The sequence below is a fragment of the Phascolarctos cinereus genome, unplaced genomic scaffold (assembly GCF_003287225.1).
Source record: "Phascolarctos cinereus isolate Bilbo 61053 unplaced genomic scaffold, phaCin_HiC Scaffold_4;HRSCAF=312, whole genome shotgun sequence".
Classification (NCBI taxonomy): domain Eukaryota; kingdom Metazoa; phylum Chordata; class Mammalia; order Diprotodontia; family Phascolarctidae; genus Phascolarctos; species Phascolarctos cinereus.
The window spans coordinates 664322648-664337090 of NW_027555847.1; the positions used below are offsets into that span (position 1 = coordinate 664322648).

The 14443-nt window shown below is 41.7% G+C and overlaps 1 protein-coding gene across 1 annotated transcript in view; it reads right to left on the bottom strand.

Annotated features, from left to right (window-relative positions):
* Positions 1-14443, bottom strand: part of KDM4B (lysine demethylase 4B) — a 260289-nt gene that overhangs the window by 21365 nt on the left and 224481 nt on the right. The window contains 4 exon segments of the mRNA XM_078153991.1: positions 5543-5651; positions 6641-6696; positions 7416-7492; positions 11622-11844. Of these exon segments, the coding sequence (XP_078010117.1) occupies positions 5543-5651; positions 6641-6696; positions 7416-7492; positions 11622-11844 (465 nt within the window).

The window sequence follows — 14443 nt, forward strand, 5'->3', positions numbered from 1 at the left end:
ATGCAAATCACATCCCTGTGAAGTCATCTTTCTTAGTCACAGACATATAAGCAGACCAAGAAGGTTGGGCCTGGAATGAGCAATGAGAGGAGATACAAGGTAGGTACAATGGTGTTAGGCTGCTAGTGGGCAGACCTGCAGGAGTTAAGTGCTTTCCTTGTGAGGCCCCATTAAGCAGTACAAGTGAGCCTTGTGTAAAAGGATTTTTAATTCATCGTTACAAGCACTGGTAATGAAGAGGATGCATGCTGGAAATGTCAGATGATCCGTAAGGAGCCTGTGCGAGAGGATTTATCACTCGCGTGTTGCGATGCTCCATCACTCCACCTGAATAATGAATGCTTTTAACATCCACATTTGTGTACAAAACCCATTTGCACAACAGAGGAATAACTCTGGAAGCCAACACAGCCTCTTCGTAATCACCCATCCAAAGCCTGGCTGGGCTTGGATCTGGTGGCTGCATGCTTAATGAATCTCTTTCCCCTTCCCCAACACTACCTCACCCACATGTGTCCCTCCAATGCAGACCAGAAACGGACCTGGGCCCAAGCACCAGGTTTGATGCTCCAGTGCATCGTGTACCCTAAAAGCATAGCAAGTTCTTCCTCCGTCCCCCACCCATGCAGCAGTCTCCTCTTTGGTGGCAGCTGCCAGGTGTCTCACTGGTGCAGAGGACCACGAGAGCATCCTGAGAAGCTTGATCACCATGCAAGAGATACTGCCCCCAAGTGGACACACGAGAGTCTGAATGCTAAATCCTCAGCCCCAAAAGATACAGCTGCCTTCACATTTACCTTTGGTTAAAACTCATATGAAAGATAAGGCAGCTGGACTAAACTATCTCTACAGAAACTATTACCACCACAGAACAAATGGCCAAAAGAATAAACTGAGTCAGTAATGCAAGCCTCTATTTAACTATAGCAAACCCAGCTCTGGTGTATGAATTAATTTTATTCAATCCCTAAAAGAAGGCTGCTTGCAAAGGCTAAGGACCGTAAGGTACCCATCTGTACACATTAAGTGTGACTCTAATACCTATTTTTAAACAAATTTATCAGAATCTTTACATATAAATGCAAATGGCACGCATCTTACAACATATGAGGACATCTATTTTTCCAGGCTTATTAGACATTATTTATTCTATGGTCTAGCCAAACCAGCTTATCTCTTGTTCCTCACATGACCTCCTGTCCTTCTTTTCCATGTCTTTGCACAGGCTGCTACCATATACCTAGCATGCTTTCCCCCTTCACTTCCAACTCTTACAATTCCTAGCTTCTTTCAAAGTCCTCTTCGCAGTTGGGATCTTTCCCAAATCCTCCAACTCCAAGCACCTTCCCTAGAAAATTACCTTATATTGACAAATATATTTTATATATACTTACATGTGTATGTGTTGTTTCCCACAACAGAATATAAATTCCTTGAGAGGAAGGACTAATAACATTTTTGCCTTTGTATCACTGGTTCCTCACACAATGCCTGGCACATGGTAGAACTGCTGAGTTTTGACCCCAGAAAAGAACTGAGAAAATGCACCGCCCCTCCCACTTTGCAGAGGCGAGGGACTTTGTTATGGCATGTGAGTACACTGTTAGCCAAGGCTGAACTGCTGGCTTGGTTCACTGAATTTTTTTTTTTAACACTTCTTTTAAAATCCTTGTTATAAGAGCTGGCTTACTGGGTAGGAGACAGGGAAAGGTGTACATCTGGAAGTAAAGGTGACATAAATACAAAAGGTATCAATAAAAACAAGACTGTCATTTAAAATGTTGGAATGATTGCAACCCTTCTCTTGATTGCAGAAAACGTTTTAGGAGCCTCTTTGGAAACTGCCTCCAGAGCCGATGGCATGTTTTCCTTTATAGCCTCACTGGTGGCAAATATTGTGGGAGAAGGTTTGTTTTTTTTTAATTCTGACCATACATGGTGGATAACCGAGTGGTAGAATTAGCCAAAATTTTAGAAAAGAGACCCTCAAAACACTTTAAGCAATGGCTACACCACTGGGAAAAGGGTATGGTTTCACAAAAGGACAACTCTGAAGGACAATGCTCATTTGGTAGTATAAGTTTTAGTCTGTGTAAAAAACCAAAACCAAACAAACAAACAAACAAAAAAACCAAACCAGGCTGAATCATACATGTGGAAAAAGTATCAGAGAGAAAATCTTTTGTCAGCTTCCTCATTTTACCTAACTGCAAAGATACACACACACAGCACTCTATAGCTTATACCATACATTCCTCACAACAGGCATGAAGTAGGCGGCACAAGCATTTTTATAACCATTTTGTAGATGAAGAAATGGAGACTAAGAACTATGAAGTGCTTTGCCCTGGTCATACTTCTAGTAAGTGCCTAGAATTAAGGCCAGGTCACAGCCCAGCAATGCTTTCCCTGAAAGAAAAGTGAGAGTGAGAGAGAGAGAGAGAGAGAGAGAGAGAGAGAGAGAGAGAGAGAGAGAGAGAGAGAAAGAGTGTGTGTGTGTGTGTGTGTGTGTGTGTGTGTGTGTGAGTGAAAGACGCACTCTGGGTGTCATGAAATTCCTTTAGTTAACCAAAGTCTTTTCTTGTTCCATCTTTCCCTACGCTTTAGGACCTCTTCTTTGTCCTCACAGTCGTCTCAGGCCCTCCACCCTTCTGTTCTTTCCCAGAACATCACTTTCCTTTGGCTACCTTCTCCTCCATTCCCTCTCTCAAGCTTCTGGCCAACTAGTTCACCTCTACACTAGCCTCTACACAAACCTCAGCCTTTGATTATTGCCACTATCTGCTTTCTATGCTTCTATTCATGTGCTGATAAAAGTAGCTGGAGAAAAATCACAAATCATGTTGTGTACATTACAAATTTATGTCATATAGGCAAGCCTCTCACCACTCTGCCCTTTGCCATCCCACTGAACAAAGTGGCTGTTTCCAAACTTTTTCATTGTCTCCTCCTATGGCATCCCCTCCTCCACCACATCAGACTCATACTTCACTGAGAAAAATGGAGGTCATTTGCCAAGAGTTCTCACTTCTCACATCACTCAGAAATCTACCTTTTCCCATTATCTCCTCTTCTTTTACCTATGTAACACATGGCAAACCTCTCTAATACATACCCATCTAGCAGATTACCCCCCCAATATCATGCCCACTTGCTCTAATTTTCAACACTGCCTCATCTATGAAGGCAGTTAGATGGCACGTTGATAGAGCGCTGAGCCTGGAGTGAGTTCAAATCCTGCCTCAGACATTTACTAGCCATGTGACCCCTGAGTCACTTAATCTCTGTCTGCTTCAGGCTCTTCAAATGTAAAATGGGGCTGATAGCAGCACCCACCTCCCAGGGTTGTTGTGAAAATCAAATAAGATGACATTTGTAAAGCATGCAGCACGGTGCTCAATATGTGCTCAATAAAATGCTTACTTCCTTCTTTCCTTTCCTTCTACTGGTTTCTTCCCTGCTGCCTACAAACACATCCATGTCTTCCCTGTCCTTACTTGATCTAACCCTCTTGGATAACTATCCTCCTAACTGTTTTCTTCCCTCCTTTTCAACTGAACACTTTAAGAGAGCCATCTATACCTGTCTCTACTTCCTCTCCTTTTTCTTGATTCTAATTTTTTTGCTACTGGCTTCTGACATCATCATTCAACTGAAATTGTTCTCTCTCAAATTCCTGGTGACCTCTTCACCAACAAACCAAATGACCTGTTCTCTGTCCTCATCCTTTTTGATTTCTCTGCAGCCTTTGGAACTGTCAATCATCATCCTACCCTCTCCAGGTTTCCACAACACTGCTCTCTCCTGATCCTCCTTCTTCCAGCCTCCTTCGCTGGATCTTCATTAAGTTCATGCTCACTAACCAACTGTGGGTGTACCTCACAAATCTCTCCTGGGTTCTTCTTTTCTCTGCCCTCCATACTATCTTGTTTGGTATTCTCATTAGCTCACAAATGTCGTGTGTGTGTGTGTGTGTGTGTGTGTGTGTATGTGTGTGTCTGTGTGTGTGTGTGTATAATGTCCCCCTAATTTCTTTTTTGAGCACCAGCTGGGCTTTAGACATCTCAAACTCTATACCTCACAGGCACCTCAAACTCAACATGCCGAAAACAAATCATGACCTTTCCCTCTAAACCTTCCTCTCTTTCCAACTTTCTTATTATTGCTAAGGACACCACCATCCTCCTGGATTCAAATCTCAGTGCCACTTCCAACCTATTAACAAACTCTTGTCATTTTTACTTTCACAACATTTCTTGTTTAAGTCCCATGCTCTCTGCTTACAAAGCCACCGTGCTTTGCTCAGGCCCTCATCACTCTTGCCTAGGTTACTGCAATAGCATTCTGGTTGGTCTCCATGCCTCAAGTCTTTCCCCACTCCAATCCAAAGTGACCTTACGAAAAAGCACAGGTCTGACCATGTCACCTACCTACTCAAAAAAGGTCAGGGGCTCCCAATTACTTCCAGGATCAAATATAAAATCCTGTTAAGATTTTTTTTCTCTTTAAATATATTTTTGTTATCTTTTTTTTACCATCAGAATTTCTCCCAGTATCCCTCCCCCTTCCAGAGCCATCCTATATGAGAAATTATATTTTTAAAGAAAAAAAGAGGGGGCAGCTTGGTGGCGCAGCGGACAGAGCACTGGCCCTGGATTCAGGAGGACTTGAGTCCAAATCCAGCCTCAGACACATAACACTTACTAGCTGTGTGCCCCATGGCAAGTCATTTAACCCCACTGCCTAAAACCACCACCACCCCCCACAAAAAAAAAAGAAAAAAAGAGGAAGAAAAAAATTCAACAAATCTAATCAATACATCAAAAAAGTCTGAAAATATATGCAACGCACCTACCACACCCATGGGTCTCCCTCTGCAAAGTAGCGAAGAAAGAGTGTCTTCTCATTTCTCTTCTTTAGGATCACTCTTCCTCTATTTGGCCTTTAAAGCTAACATGACATCGCCGTCTCCCCCCGCCCCTCCCCCACAGTCCTCTCACACTTCTCTCCCTCTGTGTAGTTTGCAGTCCAGTCACTGGACGGGCCTCCTGGCTGCTCTTCCTACACAAGAAGCCGCCTCTGATGTCACACATTTGCACTGGCTGTTGCCCATGCCTGCTGGTTCCCGGGCTTCTTTCAAGTCTCAAGTAAAGTCCCAACTCCTATGAGAGCTCTCTGCTGCCAGTCCCTCTTAAATCTTAGAACCTTCCACCTAAGACTACCCCCAGTTTATTCCGTCTCTAGCTTGTTTGTACACAGTCGTTTGCATGTTCTCCCTCATTAGACTGTGTGGATTCTTCAAGAACAGGGTCCATCTTTTGTCTGTCTTTATATCCTCAGGCTGGCACAAAGTAGGTGCTTAATAAAGGGTCTGTGACTTGAGAGCAGGGAAGGTATTTGTCTTTCTTTGTATCCCCAATGTTTACTACAGTGTATGGCACATAGAAATACTTAGTATCTGCCGACTATTCCTTTGGGCAAAGAAAGCATAATAGTAATTCTGCGAAAACAGAACATAGTCTGACATGGCTTCAACACCTACCAACTTCCATCGCTGCTCTGGGATTGCACTGATATCCACAGGGTGACGCTCTATTACGTTAAGAAATCGTACTTCTGGGACAGCAATAGCACAGATCACATGGATCCACCTGGACAGTGCACAGGAGAGCTTGATTACAAACTTTATTTTTTGGTGAGCTCTCACTTTTATTGTTATTAAAATTATTAATATGTTCTGTTCCACTGTATTCTATCATTCCTTGCTCAGCCATTCCCTGATGACTATACATGTATTTTGTTTCTAGTTTTAACACAAATAATCCAACACTATGTTTTTGGCGATTAATAATCTCCTTAGAATATAGTACCAGTAGCTGAATCTCAGAGTTAAAGCATATGAACAATCGGGCAATTTTTCTTGTTCAATTTGTTTTTCCAAAACCACTGAAGAAATCCACAACTTTACCAGCAGTGAATCAGTATTACTGTATACAGCCCCTCCAATCAGCACCACTGCTGGCTTAATCTGTGTGAAGTAATATCTCAGGGCTGTTTTAATGTGTGGTTCTCTGATTACTAGTGATGTTAAACATTTTTTTTCAGGTGGCTGGTGATTGAATAGTCATACTGTATTGACTGCTCATTGTGCACAAAGGCATGTATTAGCTGAAGCAGGGCTGTGCTAATCTATAATTATCCCCATTTTATGGAGAAGAAAACTGAAGTTCAGGAAAGCTTACGCAGATAAGAAGGTGAACTGGGACTTAAACAGGTCTCTTAATTACATGTCCAGTACCATTCTCACAAAACTACAACAAGGCTCCTTATGCTAAGGAGTTCATATGATAGATTATGAGATGGGATATTCAGACATGACTTATTTTAAGTCTGATGTACTGTCTCCCAACCACGATCTCTTTTTCCAATACCTGGGTCTTACTTGGTATTTGAAGGGTCAGTGACACCACCATCAGGATGAAAAAGAGTAGACTCGGTATCATCTCTATAACAGAGATCAGTCATTCCCTCTTCCTTGCTGTTCCCAGTCATGACTACCCGCAGGAGAGGAAAAGCCACAATGGGCTAATGTGTAAGCTCTAAGGCCAAACGCTCAAAAAATAACAAACATCCTTCCTACCTCTTATCAGTCGTCATCTGAAGGGCTCCTCCCCTGAGGTTACACAAACAGCACTCCTACCAGAGGAAAAACCGTGGTGTAGATTAACGGCAAAAGCCACCAGGCCCTCAACTTCCCTTCCGCCTGGTGCTCTTATTCACTGTCCCAGTGAACTATCTCTTGGAGACAGGTCCTTAAATTAACTCTTCAGGAGTAACAAAATCACCTGGCGCTTCTTTTAAAGCTTCCAGACCCACCCCGCCCCCAACCATCCTGTAGGTAGTACAAGTATTGTTATCCCCATTTAACATGGGAAAAAACTGAACCCCCCAGAAAGGTTAAGTAAATTGCTCAGGGTTGTTAATACAGCAAGATGAATGTCAGAACCAGGGTGCTCAACCAGATCTTAGCATCAAAGGGAGCATTTTATTCTAGTCCCAGCTGTATTTCAGCAGGTATGCAATAAACAATAAACTGGACAAGCAGTAATCCAATCTCTGCCTGAAAACTAGTGATGGGATGATCCAGTGATTCCAAATCTGGTACTCTTTGTACTATAGCAGGACCCCTCTTCCATATCTACTCTCACAGGCTGTCTAATTCAATTCTTTCAGTTTACAGAGGACACACTTGGAGAAGGGAGGAATCATGCCTAAAGTTACAAGAAATCATGACAGAGACCCAAGTTCTATCCCAATTCTAACTCTCTGCCCCAAAGGCCTGAAGACCAGCGACTTTGAATGCCTATAAGCAAAGTCCGACGAACAAAGAGCCCTGGCAGAAAAGAGTACGTTACCGCTGTCCAGGCATTGGCTGTGCACCGGGAACAGGTCCAACCTTCATTTACCAGATCAGGACGGATTCCGTAGCAACCTGAAAGAAGGCAGAGATCCACAGCTCAGATGCTACGTCAGTAGGAGCTGATGGGCACAGATGCTGGTGGGATTTAAAAGGCCTTCCAGAATTCACTACATTTAAGATAACTGTTCTCTTTTGCCATCTTCTTCACCTTAATTCAGGCCACTGCACACAGTGTGAAACAAAAGGCTTTGGGGCAAAAGAAGCTAGGAATGGTCCATTTAAAATGCTAATGTTATAGAGAAAGAAAACAAATCCCCTTTACATGTGGTTAATTCTGGATAAATCCAAGCTACCAACCTAAAATATTAAGGCAGTTATTGTATCTGACAAATTAACTTTTTGTGACTTATATTCTGATTGGGTAATAATTAAAATGAAAATATCAATACAGTTAGGTTCCTAACAACCTCAGTACCACAAACAAGAGCTAAGACATATACTGAAAAGAAATCAATATGGCTACACAAGTCTATTCCATCAAAAGGATCTTTTGGTCATGGACAGGCTATGCAGGCAAATCCAAATCAAGCCTTGGAAGTGGACAAAGGGAAGGAAGCTCAGGGCTACTAATTCAGGGTTTGGAAAACCAGTCAAGAAATGGATGTGAAATAGGAGCTAGACTGCATAAATATTTCAGTTGGGAACATCAGAACTGTATGCAACTGAATGAAGTTTCAGTGATTATTTCTTGCCTCTGAAATCCCAGGGGGAAGGCTCTGCATTGGGAACATAATTGTCCTCAGAATGCAGCTCCTACAGTAGGTTTCAAGTAACAGGAAGACAGCACAAAGAGTGTGAGCAGACACAGCCAGGACACTGTACTATCAGCTTCATTCTCCAATAGAGATGGATTGGCAGTCCAAGTGGAAAAGCCAAGTCAGCTACTTCAAAAAAAAAAAAAAGAAAAAAAAAGACACTTTATAGAGTAGAGCCTAGAGGAGAAATCCAGATGACACTGGTTCAGGAGAGAGAAAGCCGAGCTGGAGAAAAGCTGTAACTTCACCCTTATGTGCTGACTGATGGATAATTGTTCCCCAAAACATAGCTCAGCCTGGTAAGAAAGCTCCCTTGTGCACTGCTAGAGAAGGTGGAGAGCCAGATTAGAATCTAAATCCTTACCTAAGCATTAAGCAAAGCAGCTAGGGATAACAGCCTTTGGCTGGATAAGGGATGCTTAGGCTCTAGGTTATCACCTTAGTTCTATAAGCACACTTACTACCACAGAGCTGGTGAGATCCTGGTCTCCAAGGAGCAACAAGGGAACTGAACACTTGTTTTCATTTTAATTCTTTACCAAAGATATTTTGCTGAACTATGTGGTGACCTCTTATCTACAAGACTGAAACCATGAAAAGTAATTTTATTTGATAAGAAGTAGATGTGACCTTCTCTACCAAGGTCAAATAGTAGATCAATATTCTATCATACTACTCAGTTCAAATGCAAAGCTCAACTGGGTATTGCCACCAGTCTTCCACATTATTGGCAAGATACTCATGATACTATCATCTGCCATTAGAAATCCTCTCTTCAGCTAACATCTAAGCAAAAAAGCCAGGATGCAGCAGGCCCAAGGTTTCTCTCAAAGTGCTCAAACAATGGTGGGTTGATCTTTCTTCTCTCTAATTCTCCCTACTATTTTCTCCCCCAAGGTTCAACAAGAAGGCCCCAAGGACTACTGGTCACTTAATCAATCTATAGGATAGCTCACAACAGAAGATTCTCTCCAAAAATGACTTGAAACTTTTATGAAATAAGCACTAAGCTAGCACGTGAAAATTAACTTCAGGGTCAGTGAATGAGAGGAAGGAATAATACGAACTTTCCAAAAAGGACAAAGATCTAAGTTACAGTTCTTTGTTCTACCTTCAATGGGGAATATAAAAATTAAATGTCTTCCTTTTCCTTTCCTCACCCAGAGGGCTGAGGGGATTGACTCATTCCCTTGTCCCAGCCCTTGCTCATGTTCTGTTAATATCTCCCTTCCCTCTTACTTTTCCAGCCAATGCTTCCTTCCTTTCCCCTCTTGACTGGATTTCAACCCTTCTCCTCCTCCCCCATTCCTATTCCTTTAAGAGAAGCCTAATGCACCTGTTCTACTCTAGTTCTTCCCTTCCCATGACTATGGGCCTAAGGCCCTCCAGTTCTGATGTGGGGCAAATATGACTGCTCACATCACGTCAATAAGCATGGAGTCCTCCACTATAGTCCTGCTGGTAAGATGGAGAACCATCATTCCCCTTCCTGTTTACTCTCTGACACCGAGGCTGCTTTACCTTTCCCCCTCTTTCCAAACTTGCTATCCAATAAGTGCTATCTCTTGTAATATGAATTCCCTGAGTATAGAGACTACCTCCCTTTTCTACTGTCTCTTCATGGCTCAGCTTAGCATATCATTCATTCACTCATTCAATCATTCATTCATTCATCTATCCATCCATCCTTTCCTAGAAGCTTAACCTTTAGGTTGTTGCTACTTTTTTGCACAGAAGCAAGAAACAAGTAAACTAGTTTTATAATCATTACTAGTACCTAATTGATCTCCGCTTACCTGTGGAAGGGGACAAGGTGCCCCTACCATGGGAAGGATAAGAAGAATCTCTTTCTACTACAACACAGTGCCACAATTAAATCCAATCCACTTACCCAAGAGCTCCATTCTAACTTTCTGAATCAAACTCCTGGCCAGTCAAAAAATATCCAGATCAACTTATTTTAACCTATATATTTAGAAATGATGAGAGGCAAGGTGGCCCTGAAGGCTGGGAAGCAACAAGGAGTCAAGCACAGAGGAACAGGAAAGGATATAAATCCCAGATAATCAGCACACACAGTTGTGATGGCAGGATGATCTTAATGCAGAGCAAGGACATGGCTGTCCCCTACCCCTGAATCCAAGTGTTTTCCAGTTGGCTTGAAAAATAAAACTGGTAAGTTACAAAGTTTGAGGAAAGACATTTAAAAATCTCCTATCCTCCCAAGGCTCTTTCTTGCTGTTCAGTCGTTTTTTAGTTGTGTCCAACTCTTTGTGACCTCATTTGGGGTATTCTTGGCAAAGATACTGAAGTGGTTTGCCATTTCCTTCTCCAGTTCATTTTCCAGATGAGGAACTGAGGCAAACACGGTTAAGTGACTTGCCTAGGGTCACACAGCTAGCAAGTACCTGAGGCCAGATTTGGATTCAGTCTTCCTGACAGGCACTCTATCTACTGTGCCACCTAGGTGCCCTAGGGTATTCTTCATCAATTTAACTATTCTGTTCATGAAGAACTCAAGAAGGCAATTCTATGATAGAAAAGTCAGAAGAAAAGTACCCAGTGAAATAAAGGGCCTCCTTCTATTAAGATACTGTCACAATAGAAGCCCAGACTATAATGGAAAATATACCTCACTGATCTGCAGGAGTTTAGCAGTTACTAAATTCTGCCCTGGGTTTCTAGAAGGAGCTATTCTAAAATCAAATAGAAAAAGGAAGACACTACATCTACAATGTTTGTCTTTTCTTTCTGTGCTGACGCGATCTTCGTGGACCTTTAATTGATGCTATAGAAGGGCAACCTTTTTTCAACATCTTCTGTGCTTTTTGCCTAATCACGTGACATATCCTCAGGTTTTCTATGTGACGTATAGCATCCAAGAATTGCCAAGCTATAGAGAAAACCAGAAGCTTTAGGAAATTCAAAAGGGAAATAAACTTGAGATAATGCCAAGTCTTTTGAAGAAGTCAATGAACAAGGACCATAGTCCCACTGTGTAGTAATGTGAAATAACATGTATAGCATGGCAATGTGAAAACCTATACCTTGTGGGGTGTAGATCAGGCCTAGTATAGATGTTTGAGAATGGCAGAAAATACGTGTTCTGGGTGGAGCCTAAGTCCAGGAAAAGCAAGTAAAAGCATTCAAAGAGGCTCTATAAGTAGAAATACAGGAATACTTCAAACACGTGAACCAACCAAAGGCATTTCTTGAGGAATATCAATATTTCCCAACCAGCAGATTTCATCTGTCAGGAGACGCTGTTTCAAGGACGCCTGAATTTCTGAACAGTACCACAACCACCCACAGTGCCTTATACCTGTGCTTTTCCCAACCAACACCCCACCCTCTCCTCAGTTCCCACGTGAAGTGCATTAACTTACTGGCATGAACTTGCAAGTAGCATTTGGCGCAGGCAATGAGGAGGCTAGTTCCATCGTCACCAATATAAGAATTTGCAGGGAGAGGCTCAGTATTTTCACCACTTGAAGTAAAACACATTTCCGGGATCAAGGGCTTGGTCTTCTGTCCACACTTAGAAAGCTGAAGTAGTGAGGAGGTCTCTCCCAGAGAGGCCTGGGAAGTCTCTTTATCTGTCTGTAAGGACTTAAAAAGTAACAAAGCAGTATTAAGTAAAATCTTTCCTCTAAAAGGTGGGTAGAGGGGCTTTTGTTCCAAAACATTCACTGCATAAATGCCAGCTCTATGTCAGGGTGAACAAAGTAGAAGAATTCATGGTGTTGTGACACTGGCCACAGAGAATGACATCGTTAAAAAATGGTCATCTGGCCTCCCGTTAAAGATGGAAAACTCATTACCTAACCCTACCAAGGGGGCCCATTCCACTTTTTGGCATGCTTATTGGCCATACTGCTGGAAATATTGCAACAAATAAGTGCCTGGACACTCCCTATAAGTCTCCAAGATCAACAATAGGCTTAGGAACTACATTATCCTAAATAGCTTCTATGTAGTACTTAGCTTTCCATGGTATAAGAGACTATATTTGTTTGATAAAAAAACAAAGCACTGAAGCCTGAGTTTATCCAAGGCCACATAGTGCTTGGGATCTGAGAGTTTCCCTTCCCCAAAGAGCTGAGGAGCAAGAGATTGCTCCTCACTGAAAGCTAAATATCCTATTCAGGAGGGCTGACAACAAGCCAGGCCTTTACAAAAATGTCTAGGTAACAGCAGGCAGGACAGTCACTAAATGCTTACTGGTACTCATGAGGCTTTCAGTATTGCTTTGATATCTTGTGGTGTGGTAGTGATCCTAGATTTTCAAAAGCTATGCTAAAAAGGACAATGACAAATGCTGGGGGGGGGATGTGGAAAAATTGGGACACTAAAGCACCGCTGGTGGAATTGTAAACTAGTCCAGCTATTCTGGAAAACGATTTGGAACTACACCCAAAGGGCTATAAAACTGTGCACACCCTTTGACCCAAAAATACCACTACTAAGTCTGTACCCCAAAGAGATAAAAGAAAAAGGAAAAGGACCTATATAGGATTACAAAAATATTTATAGCAGCTCTTTTTGTGATGGCAAAGAACTGGAAATCAGTTGAGGAATGGTTGAGCAAGTTGTGGTACATGACTGTGAAGTAAGAAATGATGAGCAGGATGCTTTCAGAAAGACCTGAGAAGACATATATGAACTTATGCCAAGTAAAACAGGCAGAGCCAAAACACTGTACACAGTAGTAGCAATATTGCAAAAATGATCAACTGTGAAAGACTCTGATCAAGACAATTTCAAAGGATCCATGATGAAAAATACTATCCACCTCCAAAGAGAGAACTGACCAACTCTGAATGTACATTGAAGCATACTTTTAAAACCTTATTTTTCTTTTGCCTGCATTTCCTTTTGAAGCATGGTAAATATTAAAATGTTTTGAATGACTTCACACGCATCAAATTGCCTGACTTCAAGGAGGGGGAAAATTTGGAATTCAAAATTTTTTAAAATGTTAAAATTATCTCTACATGTAATTGGGAAATATTCAATGAAATAAAAATACATTTTAAAAAAGAAAGCTATGCCAACAGATCATGAGATTTGACAGGTTCTATCAAACTGGAAAGGCTTCACGTAAGGATGTGGCAATGAACAACTTATCCGCTGATCAAAGCTCAAATTGATCGACAAGTCTGGAAAGGCCCATCACTGGGTTGCTGTGTCATGAGGCGATGCATTTTTTTTCTAGCCACAGCCAATTCTTAAAGACTAAAAGTTACTGTTTACACAGACACCCCCCCCCAAAAATCACTAAGTAGCTCTTCATGCACCTCATTAAGTGAGTGAACTGATCATGCAATTATAACTCAGAGCTGGAAGGGATCTCTGAGTTCATCTCCAACATCTATATTTGCATAGGAATTCTCTTGACAACATTCCTGACTAACGGCCATACAACTATTTGATGGCCTCCAATGATGAGAAAATTCCACTTTGTGACAACTGTAACCCTATTGTTTTAAAACTCCCCCCAATATACAACCAAGAATCATCTACCCAGCAAAACTGAGTATAATCCTTCAGGAGGAAAAATGGTCATTCAGTGAAATAGAGGACTTTCAAGCATTCTTGATGAAAAGACCAGAGCTGAATAGAAAATTTGACTTTCAAATACAGGACTCAAGTGGAACATGAAGAGGTAAACAGGAAAGAGAAATCTTAAGAGACTTATTAAGGCTGAACTGTTTACATTCCTGCATGGAAAGATGATATTTATAACACATGAGACCTTTGTCAGTATCAGTTGGAGGAAAAAAATCATATGGATGTATATGTAGATAGATAGAGGGTACAGGGTGAGCTGAAGATTAAGAGGTCATATCTGGAGAATAAAATTAAGGCATGAGAGAGGATTATACTCGGAGAAGAAGAAAGGGAGAGGTAGAATGGGGTAAATTATCTCAAAAAAAATAAACAGAAAAGAAAAGTCTCTTACAGTGGAAGGGGAAATGGGGGAAGGTGAGAGGGAATGAGTAAATCTTATTCTCATAGGATTTGCTTAAGGAGGGAATAACATACACATTCAATTGGGTATGGAAATCTTACCCTACGGGGAGAAGGGGACAAGAGAGCAGGGGGATGACAGGAGGAGGGAAGATTTGGAAAGGGGGTAATCAGAAGTAAATACTTCTGAGGAGGGACAGGGTCAAAAGAAAGAACAGAATAAATGGGAGGGCAGGTT